The sequence below is a fragment of the Caenorhabditis remanei genome, chromosome X (assembly GCF_010183535.1).
Source record: "Caenorhabditis remanei strain PX506 chromosome X, whole genome shotgun sequence".
NCBI classification, from domain to species: domain Eukaryota; kingdom Metazoa; phylum Nematoda; class Chromadorea; order Rhabditida; family Rhabditidae; genus Caenorhabditis; species Caenorhabditis remanei.
In genome coordinates this window covers 13,185,816-13,204,139 of record NC_071333.1, presented here as the reverse complement: position 1 = coordinate 13,204,139, position 18,324 = coordinate 13,185,816, and the positions used below count along the sequence as shown (strand labels likewise).

Genomic DNA, 18,324 nt, shown 5'->3' with positions numbered 1-18,324 from the left:
TCTGGAAGTCAGAAGAAGAAACTACTGTAAGAACTATATATTCAGAAGGAATAGTCTGAATGAACCTGCGTTTGTCAGGAGCTTGAATGCACTTGGGCGGAGTCGACTATCAATCATTTTTTGTTCGAGAGAGCAGAATACTCATTCAGATTCAAAAACGAATGTCCGGGCCAATTTGAAAAAATAGAAAAATGGGAATGTCCGATGCATGCCCGAATATGTTTGACGGGGTTAATGGTGAGAAAAGCTCAATTGGATAATTATTCATAATATTTTAAACCAAAAAGGTTTAACTGAAACAGTTTTAATCTTTAGTTTTCTAATTCTGACATACAGGGTAATAGCTCTCTTATAGTGAAAATTAAGAATCAGTTCCGCTCGCTCGGTTTAGTTCCAATTGATATTTTGGATTCTATTTTCCAATTCATTCTGCGTTTTTCTATAAGTTCATCTGCACTTTTACAAATGTAGTTTTTATCGCCCGTACCGTAGTGTTGAATGTATTTTCTTCTGACCTACTTCAAAAAATAATCTCTTTCTTGGATTTCAACTTTTATAGTTGTATAGCAGTGACACCCTGTGCATGTACAATAAGCTATCTCCCAATTTATACAAAAAAAGAAAAATTTATTCTTTGGAAAGAAATATGAAAAGGAAGGGAGCAAAGATACCAACCAAATGAGAGGGAAAAAAACTTTTGATTACTTTTGTTTCCAACTCATTTGTTGTGATTTTTAACGAAGATAGTTCGGATAACTCGTTTAGAAAAATATTATGAAGAAGACAACACGGAATTGAGATGTAAAAATAATTATGTGGAGTTAAAAAGGAAAAAAAGAGAAGGTGTAAAGAATGAAAAAGAATAAGAGCGCATTGAACGGACATGAAAAAGAAGAAAATGTTCGTTTGATGAGAGAAAAGTACTAAAATCAGGTTCTATTTTCCCAAAAATATCCATTTCAAGATTATGTCAGACTATTGTCTCCTTGTTCTCCGCCGCGTGTGAGTTTCCAAAAAAAGCAGTGATAATTCCTTCCGAAACGAATAGTCCGCACGAGAGAAGTGAGAAAATCTGAAGAAAACAACAATAATTTTTGTGCATTTGAAAAATAATAAATCTTACTCCAGCAAGAGCCCATCCGTTGATTGCACATTGGGAGCTCATGTCAGACATACTGTAAGATATGAAGTACTCGTCGAGCCAGGGACACGTAGAGTAGTGCATTTCCAGACCAAACACGAATAATGTAAAAGGGACGGCGCCGAAGGAGTAGCACATGTTCTGAAAATGATGAATTTTAGTTTAAATTTTATTTGCTTGGTATTTCACAACACTTCTAAAAAATTCCTTTAGGCATTGTAACTAACATTGCCAATGTGATAACCTTGATTTCGACCAGATTTCTAAAAACTTCAGTTTCTCACGGTCACAAATCTCAGGTTGCTGCCCCGTTCCGTTTTCCCAACGTTCTACTATCAATCAGCAAAAGCCAAACAAGTCCTTCGCGTGTCAAACAAAGCCAATCTATTCACTAATTACAGCTCACACTCAACGCAAAACCGACGCACACTCTTTGAGAAAGGGACGCTGTGCATGTGTACGTGTGCGCGACAAGCCAATTAGTGGGGGGGGGGGGGGGGGGGTAACCTAACCGTGATTCTGGAGATGGAAATTCCGCACAAATGAAGGAGTTGAAGGAAAATTGTTGAAAAGAGCAAGAACACCGTGATGCATGCTGATAAGTATTGCCCGCTTAGGCGTAGGTACACAAATGTTTCTGGGAGCTCATCGTTTGAGGAATCGTATGTCCATTTATCGGCAGTAAGCATCAAGTCCTGAAAAAGTGATGTTTGGATTTTCTTATATGAACTAACACAAATAACGAAAAATTGTTCAGAAAGTAAATAAACAATACCTGGTAACGTCCATCTTTTTGTACTTGGTACTTTCCAAAACCCGAGAATATCAAAACGTTTATTAGGAGGAGAAGAATCTGAAAATCACAATTGTGATGATCATTAGTCTCATGATCCCTTATTTTTTTGATTTTCATCTTTTTGATACATACGTAGGTTGAAAAAATGTGTTCATTGGATGGGATTAAACCAATCTAATAAATCCGTTATCAATGACTAGTCGTTTTTCGATACTCAGTTGACATCATAAAAACTTACTGTGTTTGCCACCCTTATTGAAAACGTGATTTTGATAGCACTGATGTCATCGTTCCGTCGGGTTTCCACTTCTGACTCTAACGCTTGTGCCACCAGTATCAACCTGTTCAAAGTTCCAGTTGAAACTTTTCGATCACCGGCCTGAAAATCAAAAGTTAAAGTTATAAACATGCAAATTGGAAAACGCAAACCTACCTCCATTCTGTTTTTTGACGATGATGCAACTGCGGGAACGCTGCTAGATTTGCATGCCGTCTGAAAATTGAAATGGATTGAGTTAATCTGAGAACACGTATTCGTATATATCTATGTTCGTATAGCTCTTTAGATGTCAGCTTTCTAGGATCAAGAAAAAAGGACATCTTGTCTTTTTTATAATATATCATTCGGAGCTGGAGGTCCTTTCTTGCTCTCCCGAGCACAGAAAATGGCGTGCGTGATTCTTACTCCTTCGACGAAGAGTGCGAACGGGGAATAAATGGGGCTCGTAAAATGTATTGGTCAGCGGAAGGAGATTGAAATGGAAACAAATGTTGTAGAGAACTAGTGGAGCAAAACTGGCCACAAAGAAGTGATACTTTCGAAAATATGAAAATCAGTCATTTGAAACTTTTTTGTTATCAACATGTATCAGTGTGTGGGCGTAAAAAACTACATCGGTGGAAGCACTCTTCTGGAACAGAAAACTTCTATGACATACAAAAAAACATTTGAAGAAGAATGTAGACAAAAAATCTTATTGTGAAAATTGTATTATCTGAGTAATATGAATGGTCGATGAACACAGAAGGAAGAATAAACTTTTTACGCACTCCGTGATGACTAATTCACAGTATACATCTTCTAATCAAAGTAAGAGCTATTTTGCCGCCTTCTCAAACACATGAAACCTTTGGAACATTCATCAGCATTAAACAAACTCATAGGACGAGTAACAAAAATGTATTTGACCACTAAGAGCCTTTGACAACTAACTGACAAGACCATTTGCCTCTGAATAGACAACGGGGGCAGTCCCCGGGATGAGAAAGAAGTGAGGGGAAGAAGCCGCATGAAAATTTTACGCGATTTTCTTTTTGCTTAAGATTTCCTACACAACTTCTCGTCGACGATGCCAAATTATGTCAAGAAGAAAAAAAGGCTCCACGTCTAATAGTCTTTTTTCTCTTCCTTGATGCAAAGGAGATGAGCAGAAAGTTATTATCATGCAGAAAGAGAGATAGAAAAAGAATAAAGTGCACAATTGAGCCTGTAATGTTTTAATAGAAAAAAGTTGTGGGTGGATATGTGAATAAAAAACTTAACTTGGAAGAAAAAAGGAAGATTAATTGAAAATGGAGAAATGCAAAAGAAATTGGAGAGAAAAAAATGTTGCTCAGTATCCAACTCGTGTATGTATAACATGGAAAAACTAAACTTGTCATTTTCAGACAAGACACAGAACAACAATGTCGTAAAAAAATGCGTTGGGTTAATCAAAAAAGAAAAACTAAGAGATGTGACGTAGGTTAATCGGGTTTTCTTTCGTTTTGATCATTTCTGTAATACAAATGGAATCATATACAAGTCCAAATCTGAGAATAAATATATGGGAAATAGAAATCTGTTCTAAACCACGGTTTAATCTTCAAATGACGGAAGATATTGAGATACGAAAGTTATTTTTAAACTGCTTGTTATGGAAATCATTCTTCTTCGAAAGGAAATCTTAGATAGAAGAAATGAGGAGAAAAAAGGTGTGAGGAGAAAATGAGTGGCATAGAATAATTTGAATGCAATTATCAGCTTCTGAAATGTTTTAATTTATTTTTTGCACCTGCGACATCGCGACATGTTACTTGTCGACACAGCAATTCTAGTTGTGACTTCTATGAGTGTTTTTTTTTCAGATTTGCAGGTTTTAATCTTAAAAATCTTATAAATAGAAACTCTCGTTGTTGCGTGGAAATTGATGACTCACTAAAGAGTCTTAGAAAACACTGGCATTTTTGGAAAATTTAAAAAAAAGTCTAAACAAAAAACAATAATTGATGGGAATAATGGTTTGAAATAAAGTTTTCTCAGCTTCAAACTAAAACTATACCTTGCTGACAATTTTTTCCATGTTACAGTATTCTTTGTCCATTGTCACTTGCTTCTTCATCTTTATAACCGATTTTTTGAACTACTTCTCGCCTTTCTTCTGAAAATGACTGTCATAATAATTTGTGAACAAAGCCTTTAGAAAAGTACTTTCAGAGATAATCATGCACAGAAAAAGTTTAATCACCTTTCTTTGTATGAATAGATACAAAAATCAGAGATTTTTCAAAGAAAAAAGGAAAATGAGAAGAAAATGATGATAGCTGAAAAATAATATTGAACTAACTCCAATATGAAATCAAATGGAAATGAGAGAAGAGGAGGAAGAGGAGCAGCTTCCGTTAGGTTTTATGGAGGAAAATGTATACAAAAGCTGTCAACAGAATATAATGGCAGGTTCTAGAAAAGAGGGCAAAGATGTAGAAACCACCACGTCTAGGTAATAATAACAGCGTAAGAAAAGGGTTAATGAGGACATGTAAACCATTAATTAAAAGCTAAAGGTTCTTGGTCACCTTTAAAAAATGACTAGTGACAACCAATTGAAAGAAACATATAATGTTAGGAGACAAAGCAGGGGATAAACCACAGCGTTTTTCATAATCCAATAATATGAAAAATTATCAAATCTTAGAATCCCCGACCGCCCCATATCCAATCTTGTGATTTCTGTGACGAAGAACCAGATGAATTAATGAAGTGAGATATGGAGAAAAAGAGATGAAGAAGACGAGTGAAGCACGGCCTATGAGCAATCCGGGAACACTCAATCCTCGCCGCCACACTCACTTTGTCCAAACGGTGTATTTTATATTTTATCCGGCTTCATTCGACTCTCTCTCCGACAAAACAATATACTAATACCTGGGATTATCATAATCCTTCGTTGCCGTGGTGCATATCAAATTTCTCATCCGCATAGGAATCAATCAAGGCATCCAATATTCTCCCCCAATCTCACCCACATGTTTTGAGCCATCTTTTTTTCCGGTCGCTTTTTGATCGATTTATCTTAATGATGAACATCTTTTCATAATGGCTAGTCGGAACAAAACCTTTGTGACTTTTTACAACAAGGAAGTTTATGAAAGACAATGGGGTAAAGATTCATGAAAAGTAAAAAATCTCCAGAAAAACTTTGGCACGAGGACGTTGTGACTCGAAATGAAAACATTTGGCTGAATCGGAACTGAGCACAGAATGCCAAATGTTATAGCGGAGAGCATTTGTTGAGCCTGACTCGTGTTCCAGCTGAACTACGATCAATCATAAACGAATCGAATAAGAAATCGAATATACTTTACTCAAAAGAAAAAGTGATTAACATATTCGTTTATACATATATAATTTGTTGCAGAAAGGAATTAGTTGTCGATATCAGAGTGATGAACATGGCGACGATGGTGTCTGAAACAACATTAAATAGATGGAAAGATAGCTTCCGGTTGGGAAATTGCGAGTTGGAGTCTTGAAATCAAATCACATCATTTCATTCAAATCATATTTCCCCCAATTTTTCAGAGATGAAAAACCACGGTACCTTTGGAGTCTTGCAGAAACACGATTGAGCTTTGGAACGCCTCCAACAACTCCGGATTCAATTCCACACTCATCGACTCCTCTCAAAATACGGAAGAATCCATCCTCTCCCCAATCAGTGTTCCAGGAGTTGGCACATGTCCAGTATGGGATTCCGTTCTCAATTCCCCATCCAACGAGCTTAACGGCGTGTCCTCCTCCAAGCTTTCCTCCGGTGTGCTAAAAATATTATTTAAAATTGTATCTTATTCACGTCAACATACCACATAGACTCCTCCATCATAGTTCAAAAAGTCTTCGTAGACTTCGAAAGCGATCTCAAGTGGTCCATGTGTCATCAACTCCTTCTGGATGGCCTCGACGTCATCCTTGACTCCGTAGGCGCTGGCTCCATAGAATTTGTCTTCTGAGTAAGTCTTGTCGGTGTAGTCAGCAATACATTTCTTCTCGCACTTTGGTGTTGGGTACAAATCGTGTGGGCATGGGTCGAAGTGAGTTTTCTTGGAGTGATGCTCACATGGTGGGAATGGGTATGGCTGAAATAAATATGTAAAAGATGCAGATGATTCTCATAAGATAAATACTTTGCATCCACTGTTAGCAGTGTAATTGGATCCAGTGACAATACCATCCTTCACCCAATAACGCCAAGCAGCCAATGGATCTCCTCCATTGCATCCGAATCCGCAGCTTCTGCAGCAACTGAGAAGGTCGTCAGCAGAGAGTGAGACTTGAAGTTCTCCATGAGAAGCAATACAGATACGGTCAGACATAGCCTCGACGGCTCCGAAAGCCCAGCAGGATCCTGAATAGTAAGATGTCATCAATTTCCAATTAGTCTATGTTTCGTACCACAGCTTGATTGATCTCTGATGTTTCGGATAGATTGACACTTTGGCCAGTTCTCACGAGAATCGAAATTTTCTGGAATGTCCATATCAAGATCCTTGGTCTTCGACAAATGTTGCTTTCCCTGTAAAACCATAAGTTCCAATCCAACTTTCACAAGTTTGAGTAAACATCATGACTATTTGAATATATGATTACCATACAATGATCACCTGATGTTTCAGTTCTCTTCACCCCATGTGCTCTTCCCATTTAAAGTTTGATAACTCTAATCTATTTCTGTCAATCATGAAAAACAATTGACGTTTTGGTGCATCAGATGCAGTTACATACCTTCACGGAAAGTCGGACGTGATTGACACCCATCAATCCCCACTTGGCTTTGTCGTTCTCTCCGTAAACAGATGTGAATCTTCTTTGTTTCTTGGCCTGAAAACTTGAATTAAAACCTTTTCCGAGTAGATAATATAACGTACTCTCCATAAATCTTGGTTGTTGTTGACGTAGTTGATCAGTTCATCTCCATCAAGTTCGGCAGCCTCGTCATCAATCTCACGGTTACGGAATTTGTCTGGAACTTGACTATTCAGAAAACTACTGAATTTCTCATATCCTACCAAGAGTCGACTCAACATTGTCATTGCATCCACAGTACACCGCCACTGCGAGGCAGCTAAGAAGAAGTAACGTTTTCTGAAAAATAATTTTTTATTTTGACATTTTTCAAATAAGAATTTCAAAACTAACCATTTCGCCGTCGACGGTCAACGTGTTGCTCGCAAGTTGTCGGTCGCTTGATTGCCTGGCTTTATCAGTAAGCTTTTATAGAACATGTTTTCGTTATCAACTTTGGCCTTGTGCACGTCGATAAGACTGTTGGCGACGATTCTGTCCATCACAGTGTCAGGGTACATCCTAGGACCGGTCACTGTCCTGTGATGGCGCGACGTGACTCGGCCATAAATGTTTGAACTGTGAGGTAAAAAAATTTTAATAGATGGAGGAAAAGTCTGGAAATTTTGTATTTTGTTGAGAATAAGGGACACTTTACTGTTTCAAAAGTTTATATCATTCAGGAGTCATATGACAAAGTCAAACTTGAAAATCAGGTGTCACTCATTGACTAAACTGACAATTGAAAAATGATGGACATTTCGAGAATATGTCAATCGGAATGAACAAAAGTGGCATTTTAAATGCCAGCAATATGGTTTTTTTGTAAATGAATGATTTTGCAGTGAAATAAAAATTGAGAAATGATTGAACATTTGTAAAATTTATTGGTATCCTGGGAAAGACACAATCACAAAGATTATGATATTCCTCAATTTCAGCAGATTTCCTGGATTCAAATTATTTTTGCAATGTTCAATATTGTTGTCAAGAATCAACGACGTTTTTTTTCGTTTGTTGTTACACGATATGCTTCGGATCCATCTACGTAATTCCACGAACAGCTCTATAGAATCTCTTGTGAGTTCTCGATTACCCATTATTTCTTAAATAAATTATTTATTGATTAAAAAATTCCAATGTAGATATAGACGTGCAAATATCACGTTACTACTGTGTATTCATGTATTCATTTCCTTTCCATAGAATTTTTCAGTTTTTGGTTTAGAATATCTGCCAATTAAAACAAAATTTGTGGGTTCATTAAAATTTCTTTTGTGTGCTACCCAAATCTTTGCATTTTTTAATTGGAACTCTTTTAATTGGAATTTTCCGTTTGCTAGTCTCGTCCCTATTAACAAAGTTGTCCACACTTTTTGGTTCAAAAGAAGAGTGCTAAAAATCTGAAAGTGTACTATTTCAACCAAAGTTTTCTGCGGTCTTTTTTAGTTGCGTCTGGTAAGTCAATAACTACTTGAGTGACCAAATGACGCTTCATTAACAAAAAAAGCCGGAAAAATTGACCGAGCACCGTATAAATCATTGATAAAGGCAAGAGGGTATTGCTGATAATGAAAAGTTTCACACTTTCAAAACACTGCCTTGTCCGCACCGGATTCTGAAGTATACAGTTTTTCTTTTCAGTGCCGCCATGGCATCGTTACCGGAAAACAATGTGATGAGATATTGCTCGTTGGCGTTTACAATCATTGGGATTGCTTTGACAGCGACTTCCTTGTTCACTGATCGTAAGTTTTTTAAATTATTTTAAATTTTGAAATTATTACTAGTAATGATTTCAAGCGCAATATCCTATTTTTATTGTAGATTGGATAGATGTTGAAATAATCAACCCAAAAGGACATGATATTTATCTTCATCGTGGTCTAATGCAATGGGTTTGTATCAACCAAAAAGACATCAGCGATCGCAACTGCATTGCCAAATATCCGGTCAGACTATCAACACAATTTCCCACTCATATTTTATTTTAGCTCTTTCCCGGTTGGTTGAAATCAGTTTTCACTTGCATGTGCTTCGGATTGGGTACACAGAGTCTTCTTTGTATCTGTGCCTTGCTTTCACTGTAAGTTCGAAAAATAAACGTGTAACAGCGGTCAACAGGTTATTAATGATATTAGTGTTATCATTCCAGATTCATCAAGAGGGGCAGAATGTACATTTCGGTCGTCTGCACTGCACTTTCGTTTACTTCATTCCTTTTGATCACTATTGCCATAGGAATTTTTAGCGGACAAGCTAAACCGGTCTATTTTGGTAAGAATGGGATAGCAGTCTGTGGTAAAATACAAGAAATAAAAAATCATATCGCATAGTAGAAACCCTCGAGTAAAATTGGGGTAAAATTGAAAGAGATGTGTCAAAATTTCCCAGGGATTTCTCAGCGATCGCAAATATTTTTCTCAGATGGTAAGCGATCAAAAAGTCGCTGCCGACTTGACATCAATATAGTTGATCATAGATTGCTATCGACTCATCGCAAATAATTTTCAGCGAAGGGAAAAGTACACAGTATGAACGTGTTTCTCACTTATCTGGAAAACATGTTTGTTTTAATAAAAAGTGAAGAAAAGTCGGCCGGCAAATGGGAAAAAGGTGTTTGTTTTTTTGTTTGGATTACCCGAGCAGTCTATATACCTTTTGATTGCTCAAAGATCAAAAAAGTGTGGAGGTGAAAACAATGTTGCTCTAGGAATGTTTAGAATTCCGTTAGACGGTGAAATTATTCTATTACCCTGGTTCAATTAGACAAATTAATAAGAAAACCTCGAAACATGAAAATTTTATTCAAACAGATTCCATGAGAATTGAATTCAGAATAACTCTCAAGAAGCCTCTCGAGACACAAAGGAATTTGAAAGTATGCTTCTAAGTATTTTGTGTTTTCATCAGCATTTGGTCCATATTTGCGTCTAGAAACTTCTATCAAATTACAAACACATTTTTCAGAGACATATATCTACAAGGGGCTTACTGTTTTCTGTCACCTTGGATGGTCCTACTGGCTCAGTGTAGGAGTGATCATAATCTCAATCCTATGCACGTCTCTCGAAACCGTCCAAATCTTTCTGAATAGCAACATGGGATACACTTCATCGACGCTCCCTCCAGAAGCGACAGCCACTTGGAAGTACACGATGTGAAGACTTGTGCGTGATGTAGTCCATATACGATTTACTCATGATTTCCCTATTTTTCTCGATTTTTCGTGACGACTTTCGTTGACATTCCTTGTGTCATCTTCTTCCTTTTCACGCTTCTTCATTCCTTTTCCCTTTTTTTATTTGTATCAATTGTGAAATCAAAACTTTATATGCATCACGATCTTTACTAACAGTCTATTCTACAATAAAACCGATGGAGTCAACGTTTATGTGTGTGTGTGTGTGTGTGCGGAATCCTTTTTGGGCGTATGGAATAAAATAAATGATTCAGCTTGTGAAGAAATCAACACTGATTCAGAAAACTGTTATTTAGAGGCATACAAAGTCATGGGAGAGCAAACTTCAAACTGTAGAGTAAGGATTTTTTCTCCGAGCATTCTATCACCCTCCCATGATTTCATAGAGCAAACAAAGAGGCGGACATTTGGAAGTTTTGAATTGTATTCAAATAGCAGATCGTAAAGAAATCGAGAGCAGTTCGTTGAAAGTCAGTCGACCTGAGCGGTCGGATCTCTTTCTGAATTTTTCGAATTTTTGATATTTTTTTTTAACTATTCTGTGTTTAAAAAAGTTTAGCATTGCATAGTTTCCATCCTAATTGGAGAACCGTAAGCAACTAAGTCAACAATAACTCAATTCAACACACTATTTTTCGAAAAACAAAATATTTTGCGTTTTTGTTAGATAGACATTGAAAAGCTATTTTCCGTTCAAATGTACAAAAAACCTAAAAATTGGTATGATGCACTACAAATCTTTGGGTTGGTAACCAAAACATAAATTAGGTTAACCAAGGACGCCTACTTTTTTGTTTTAGTTTTAGTTACGAAAAAAGTTTCAAACCACAAAATACTCAGACTTTGATCAGCTAAAGTATTTCGAAATGAGGTGAGTTATAATAATCTGTGCTGTTTTCTTTCTCACGATTCCTAACAATATTGTATTCATGTAAAGCACTGTAATAATTTCAGAAGCAAAATGCATCATCATCATCATCACGCACCATTCGCCATTGCAGGTCTTCTAGTAATCATCACTATTCTGACCGGTGTTGGAACGTTCACTGATTGTATATTCTAGAACCTGAACGTTAACATACCCATCGAATAATTCCAGACTGGGGAGTAGCCTCACTCGGAAACGCTCAAGGACATATGGGAATATACGCATGGGGTAAATCTGGTGCTAACCGACAGTTCCAAAGAAGTCCAGGATGGCTGCAATGCGTTGTTGTCTGTCAACTAATGGCATTCTCTTTTGAACTTTTGTTCTGTCTACTGGTGGTTCCCGCAATGTGAGTTAACTTGTAAGTAATTGGAAAAAATAATTTTTTCAGTCTCTTCCGAAGAATGATGCCAGTACATGCCGCATGTACTCTTTTATCGTTGATTATCCTCATACTTTTGTTCATTGGTATGATTGTGTTTGCAGTAAATATTGGAAACTACACACTTGTGCCTGGTATCAAAATGAAGGTAACTACATAAAAATTCTCAAACATTCAAAAACTGATAAAAGTATTTTCAGGTTGGTTGGTCCTGGGGAATCTCACTGGCTGCTACTATTCTCTCGCTAGTGCTGTTCCTAGTGTCTGGAAGTGCGACAGGATATGGAGCTTACTCAGAATACCGATAAATTGTTGACATTGTATATGCGAAATATCATCTCATAATCTAATGAACCTGTCGAAAAATTGAAATTCTTGTTGTAAAAACACATAAGAGCTGTGGAATGTGTGTGATAGAAGCCGATGTGCATTTATTGTCTTTCAAGTGCGTGTGTGACTCATTATTGTTGTTTTTTTTCACAGTGACGAATCCTTACACAATAACTCAAAGTTCTTCAGAATCTCAACCAAGAAGAATAGTTTCACGAGTTTTTCAGCTGACTCATGATGTTTTATGCATTGATTCCTTGGTTCTGACTCATCTTCTCTCTGTTTTCTTCGTCTATTGTGAGGAGCAGCTGCCCTCGGGATCCCGGCCATAATACACCGTGGCCCTCATAAAAAGAACATTGAAAACACTGGCAGGCAGAAGAAGAAGACGCCTCTTCCCAGTCTTCTTTCTCATTCTTCCTCGTTTAGTGTAATCGGCAGAGACCTCGGTTTCTTCCAGAGCTCTTTCATTCCTGGTTTTTCGAACTTGTTTCTCATGAACATTTCACCAAACGTTTATTTTCAGAGATGCGTTCCACAGTCTTGATTCTTGCCCTCTTCGGAATGGCTGCTTCCATCGAAATGTTCGGTCGTGACCAATCTTCTGCTGTGAGTTTTCAAAGAGACTGGTTATTTTTAAAACTGCTATATTCTAGGTCCGAGGAAAGTTGATTTGTGACGGACGACCAGCTGCAGGAGTTTTGGTTAAGCTTTGGGACAAAGATACTTGTAAGTTAATCTAACGTTTTCAAAAAATCAAAATCGCTTATTTCGTTTCAGTGGATTCCGATGATCTCCTCGAGTCTGGAACCACCGACAGCAACGGAGACTTCCACCTCGCCGGATGGACCAAGGAATACACCCCAATTGATGTCAAGCTCAACATTTACCACGACTGCAACGACGGAATCAAGCCCTGCCAAAGAAAGTTCGGAATCAAGATCCCAGACTCTTACACTTCATCTGGAAAGATTCCAAAGAAGGTTTACGACGCTGGAGTTATTCAACTCGCTGGATCTTACCCAGGAGAGAGCCGTGATTGCATCCACTAAATATTTTATGTCTTTTTCAATTATAGATCATTTGTAATAAATTGTAACCCTTCTTTTGTTATAAAATACCTTGAAAATTCAAGTTACAAATTACAAATATGACCGATCAGTACAAAAATAAACGATTCAAATATAAAGTTGTGTTTTCGCAGGAACGAACAGCTTTTAATAAGAATTTTGGAAAGAATGGCCAGATAGATTATAGGGAGACAGGTTGACTTGAGATTAGCATTGTCATAAAAATCGGAAAACATCGATCTAACACTCTGAAACGAGATCTGAACTGTTTTTGAGCAAAAATGCTTTATTTGTTTTTGACCAAAAATGCTTACAAGTTGACATGCAGCTAATTCTGGAACCAGGGTCAAAGTAAATCTTTTATTATTAAAATAAACTCAGAATTAGAAAATTCAAGAATAGGCTATCAATGCAAATAGAAATGATTCAATTATAAAATGCTATATTTCAAAATTCAAAATTATAAAAACAGTTATTCAATTGAAAAGAAGTTGATTAAAATATCTGGAACAATGAAGTAATCCAGTCCGACACATTTCAGTAGTTCTAACAACCGACATCCGATCAGCTCTCTCAAAGTTACTTCGCACCAATTCATAATACTGTCCGTCCGAGAGCACAATCGAGTGAAGCATAAGACATTTCATGCGGAGAACATCAATAAATTTGCTGAAATAAAAATTATTTGTCACTGTGAAAGCAGTGTGTAGTTTATACCTTGATTTATCAGAGAATCTAAGTGTTTCATCATCCCATCTAACTTCAAGACGGGTTAACCGTGGGCAGTTTTGAGCAATGCAGTCAATAAATTGATCTACGTGAATTTTGGCAACAACTTTTGGACAACAGTCTTCCGCGATTCCCATTACCATCACTCTGAAATATGATTACTATGTCTTTAGTGTACATTTCCAATGTTTTTTGTACCTAATATTTCTCAATTGTGGGATCATGTTCATCCAGAAATACTCAAGCAACTTGTGTTGTCCTCCAAGGCAAAGTCCATGAAATTGATGACCATGTCTCTTGATCATGTCAACAAGCGCTTGCTCATTGATCGAATCACATGTGTCCATGTTCAAGAACTGAAGGCTTCCCATCGCATTCGAGTTCTGCCAAGCTTCCAATACTTGATCGGTCATATTTTCCAACCAACTGGCGTCCAACCAACGGAGATGGGGGAGTCGAGTGAGGATGGAGATAAGAGCTTCTGAGTTGAGTTCGGTTCCTTTAATATCCAATTCTTCGATACGAGTTTTTTCCCAGTCAACCATTTTGACGATGTTGTTGTCGAGTTCTGAATTTAAACAAATTTCAGGCGGTTTTGTATTGGAAAACCTACTCGTGTGAGCCAGGAAAAGGGTTTTCAGCTTTCGACATCGCTGAAGAACTAATTTCAAGCAAGCGCCAGTAACTTTTGGGCAATAGTTAACACAAAGGCATTCCAAGTGTGCACAATTCGATGAAATTGCGTCGACATGTTCATCAGTGATAAATGGAACTCCCCACAAGTTGACAACTCTCATATTTGGCAAAAACTGCTTGAGTTTGAAAATGTTGACCGTCTCGTAGACTTCCTCTTCTTCATCTTCAACTTTCTCATACGTTCCTGAAAAATTACTATTTCCATTGTATGAGAATTAATTGCTTTTATTATTATTAATACAATTTTAAAAGAACAAAAAAGAATGCCCTGAACCAGGATCGAACTGGTGACCTTTAGATCTTCAGTCTAACGCTCTCCCAACTGAGCTATCAAGGCAGATACTCTCACTCTCTCACAAGTATTACACATACTGCATACTCCCCACGGGCTGCCCTACTTTTTCCTTCTCTCTCCGTCCTCACCTCTCTCCCCCTATCTCTTCCACATTTTTCTCAACATGTTTGCACAGCAAAGCGTGAAAATAGAAAAACGAAGAAGAAGAAAAGACGCTCACCAATGATATGGAGCGTTTCAACGGATGAAATAAAAGTGTACACTTTTCTGAGGAATCCTTCCAGAAAAATGTTCTCCGAAAGACAAATAGTCAACGACTTCAAACGAGATGGAAAACTTTGAAGGTCGGTGAAGTCGTGAAGTTGCATGGCAGTGGAGAAATCTGAAACAAAAGAGTTGGAATAATTGAGTGAAACAGTTTAGATTACCTAGAGTCAGGTACTGAAGCTTTGGTGCCTTATTGGCCAGCTCGTAGAGAACATTTGGAGTGATAAGATCTGTAGCCAACTCAACAATTCTCAATTCAGAAAATCTGGTTCCGATTAACTGAATGAAGAAGTCGATGCATTGTGGATTTACCTAAATTATAATTTTTTCAGAAAATGAATTTTGACAATTTTCGGTACCTGAATCCCTCCATAGTTCGGTCGAAACGATACAAACTTCCAAAGCAAAGGATTCTGCGATATAACTCTCCATCGTTTGCAAACCAGACCAACTTGGTTTATCTGGAAAGAAATTTTGGATGAATACGACTAATATGACACAAACCTGTTTTGGTGACAAGTACTGGAAGATATCTCGCAACACTTTGTCCGGCAGTTTTTCGATTGTCTGAAATTTAAATGATTTGAAATATGATTCGATCTAGTTGTGTCATGATTTTTTTTAGATAATCTCATAAACTACAAAGTTTTGCAGCAAACCATACATATTGGTTTCTTTCATGGTAGTACGGTTGATTACTATCAGTGAAAAAGTCTTGAACATCTGCATCCATGTCATCATAGTTCACGTCAGAGTTCACGTCGTGCATGGTGACACGACGTGTCATATCGTAAATGGCAGTCATTTCCCAAGACTCTGAAGATTTGCTAATTTTGTATCAAAAGTAAATTGAGACGGATGACGGATGAAGATTTGAATTTTGTAAAAATCTCCACCAAGCACTTGAAAATTTCTCGAAAAACAAATCGATTGTGCTAGTTGATTAGTGATAACGAGATAGATAAACACAAAATATTGAAAGCAAGTGAGAAAAGAAACGGAGCAAAAAGCAAAATCCGAAGTCTCGGTTTATAATTGTGTGCGTCTCTTTTCTGTTTTGTGTGTATGTGTGTCGAAGGTGCCACGGAAGAGATACTTTTTGCTTGTGGCCCTACGGCATTTGCCGCAGATCACATGCGGCAAATATGCTGTCATTTTGCGAAAAATGCGATCAACGTCAGCTGCCTCTGGGATGTAGGCCCCCATCCAACCAAGATGTGGCACGTACATCATACAGATGATATTCTTGAAAAGTCAAGCCGTCAAGGGACCAATAAAAATGTTGTTATAGGAGAACTGTTAAACTGAAGAACAGTCATTTAAACCTTGGATGATTCAATTCGGTCAAGTCATCAGTTCTCACAGTTCTTTCCTTTTAACTAGTTACTGAACCCTTCCATTTTTTCCATATTGAAATTTTTCAAAGTTTTTGACATTTCCTGCCCCGAGCCACACTAACTTTTCGAATTTGAACTCATAATACCCAACACTTAGATAATATTCATAATTTATTAGAAGTCAGCTGAGCCTATTGTCCTCAACTTTACTGAATACTTAATCTCAAAAACAAAATTCAAAATGTCATGTGTGCGTCAAAACTAATTTTAATCGAAAAAAGAACAAAAAACTGGAAGATCAAAAAACTTACTTTGTTGCGACGGATCCGAGTGCTTCCAGTACCACTATTGGAATATTGAACATGATATGCGTGGTTGGCACAAAATAGTTGGGAGTCTCTCATTAGTTAGATAAAAATGAATGCGAAGGCGAAAAACGGCTCAATTAAATGCTTCAAGTTCGGAAGAAGGAAGACATCGACTTTAAAATCTTACTGCAGATAGCAGTCGTGAAAGACGGAAGGAAGAAAAAAAATGGTTGGATAGATGAGAAATTGCGTTTATTTTTTTCCGTTCAACTTTGCGAGCAGATGTTTTAAAAGCAAATGAATGTGGTTTTCGAAACGTTGACGACGGATATTTTAACGATCCAGATTCCATCGATAGTAAACTAAGCGGTTTGTAGTATACAACTAATGTTCAGACAGAGGGATATGAAAAACAAACATACCGGCATTCGGGACAAGACAAGTGCCAGGTTGATTTTGGAGAGGGCTCGCAGCTTGTTCAGGATCCTTGTTTTCTTGACTTTCCATTCTTCTGTGTCTCGAAAATGTTTCTTTTTGGCCAGCCATGTATTGGATGAGGTTGATGCGTGACCTTCATTCTGAAAATAGAAAATAAAGCCAAACAATTTTAAATTTCTCAAACTAGTTCATTTTTTGATAACTTCACATTTTTTGGAATTTTTTTTGAATATTATTGAGAAACTCATCGCTTGTTTGACATATCACCGATTTGAATTTTTCAAAAACTTTATAAATGTAGATCCTTACTTTTGAACATCAAAAACTAAGGTGGGCATTTTTTGAAAAATTTAGAGTACGATGAAAAAAAAACAAAGATATCTTATTTTTAAGTTAAAATAGTCTGCCAGACCAAAATGATTATTTTTTTAAAAAAAATCAATTATTTTGTCGGAAAATTGTTGTTTGCAACCATTTTAAAACAATTCAGTATTATTATATATCATTTTGTTTTTTTTACTAGCAGGGTTTTTCTATTTTTCCCTTTCTACCGGAAACAATCATGTGCTGGTTGTAGTTCTGAAAATAGTTGCTTTTGGCTTCGTTAACTTTTTCTGATCATGCTACTTTAGATGTTCCCTTAATGAGAACATACAAAAAAGAAAGGTTTGTCCTCTGACTAAATCAAGCTATTCAGCGGCGCCAGTAGAGTCTTGATGGGATTTTGTGCATTTTCGTCGCAAAACCGACAAAAATTAGCATACGTCTACTTTGAAAAACCCGTATAATGAGAAAAGAAAAAATGCAAGTAAGCTTAAAATAGAAAGAATTCTTACGGCTTTCGGTTCTCCTTTTGATGATCGAAAAAGATCCAACATCGATAATTTATTGACCCGTTAGAACTACACAACTGAAAAATAAACTGCTAGAGAAGTATAGAGGTCAAAAAGTTTAGTTTGAGCAGGACAAAAATTGAGGGAGATCAAATAAAAGAGATGATGAAAATCTCAAGTGTATTAAAGAGAAATAGAAAGAGAGAAAAACTACCGGGCGTAATAAGAAGCGCGGGAAAATTGCAAAAAAAACGACGAGGACGCGTCAAAAAGCTGAGTCAGGTAGGTTGAATCGAAAAAAAGTGTGTGAAAATGAGTTTAATTCTAAACATTTGCTCCATGTGCCAATCGAAAACTTTAATGGTACCGATTTGCTCGGACAACGCATGTTGGTATCACTATTCGTCATCGCCTGGTGAGATGAAGAGTTTTGCAATCTTTTCCACTGAGAAATTGATATCAAGACGCAAG

General features: G+C 37.0%; 6 protein-coding genes across 6 annotated transcripts; 3 read left to right on the top strand and 3 right to left on the bottom strand.

The window, feature by feature from the left end:
- Positions 1-970: 970 nt before the first annotated feature.
- GCK72_024616 (uncharacterized protein) lies at positions 971-2,376 on the bottom strand (the record flags this gene model as incomplete). Its single annotated transcript, XM_003117830.2, has 6 exons — positions 971-1,072; positions 1,124-1,282; positions 1,654-1,836; positions 1,917-1,994; positions 2,176-2,316; positions 2,371-2,376. 6 exons carry the CDS (start codon positions 2,374-2,376, stop codon positions 971-973), a joined length of 669 nt encoding a protein of 222 aa, XP_003117878.2.
- A 3,245-nt stretch (positions 2,377-5,621) lies between these two features.
- On the bottom strand, positions 5,622-8,748 carry GCK72_024615 (uncharacterized protein; the record flags this gene model as incomplete). The annotated part of the gene is made up of 10 exons (XM_003118114.2): positions 5,622-5,664; positions 5,798-6,015; positions 6,060-6,332; positions 6,381-6,601; positions 6,649-6,769; positions 6,979-7,074; positions 7,122-7,216; positions 7,263-7,338; positions 7,393-7,447; positions 8,651-8,748. The coding sequence occupies 10 exons, from the start codon at positions 8,746-8,748 to the stop codon at positions 5,622-5,624; spliced, it is 1,296 nt and encodes a 431-aa protein (XP_003118162.2).
- Positions 8,690-10,202, top strand: GCK72_024614 (uncharacterized protein; the record flags this gene model as incomplete). Its single annotated transcript, XM_003118337.2, has 5 exons — positions 8,690-8,786; positions 8,866-8,990; positions 9,033-9,124; positions 9,194-9,315; positions 10,009-10,202. 5 exons carry the CDS (start codon positions 8,690-8,692, stop codon positions 10,200-10,202), a joined length of 630 nt encoding a protein of 209 aa, XP_003118385.1.
- A 999-nt stretch (positions 10,203-11,201) lies between these two features.
- GCK72_024613 (uncharacterized protein) lies at positions 11,202-11,858 on the top strand (the record flags this gene model as incomplete). The annotated part of the gene is made up of 4 exons (XM_003117495.2): positions 11,202-11,292; positions 11,340-11,517; positions 11,560-11,698; positions 11,751-11,858. The coding sequence occupies 4 exons, from the start codon at positions 11,202-11,204 to the stop codon at positions 11,856-11,858; spliced, it is 516 nt and encodes a 171-aa protein (XP_003117543.1).
- Positions 11,859-12,408: 550 nt separating this feature from the next.
- GCK72_024612 (uncharacterized protein) lies at positions 12,409-12,932 on the top strand (the record flags this gene model as incomplete). Its single annotated transcript, XM_003118178.1, has 3 exons — positions 12,409-12,489; positions 12,537-12,609; positions 12,661-12,932. The coding sequence occupies 3 exons, from the start codon at positions 12,409-12,411 to the stop codon at positions 12,930-12,932; spliced, it is 426 nt and encodes a 141-aa protein (XP_003118226.1).
- A 494-nt stretch (positions 12,933-13,426) lies between these two features.
- Positions 13,427-17,089, bottom strand: GCK72_024611 (uncharacterized protein; the record flags this gene model as incomplete). The annotated part of the gene is made up of 10 exons (XM_053735956.1): positions 13,427-13,619; positions 13,668-13,826; positions 13,878-14,247; positions 14,293-14,559; positions 14,891-15,052; positions 15,099-15,249; positions 15,297-15,398; positions 15,442-15,504; positions 15,602-15,753; positions 17,005-17,089. The coding sequence occupies 10 exons, from the start codon at positions 17,087-17,089 to the stop codon at positions 13,427-13,429; spliced, it is 1,704 nt and encodes a 567-aa protein (XP_053579522.1).
- Between the last annotated feature and the right edge of the window lie 1,235 nt (positions 17,090-18,324).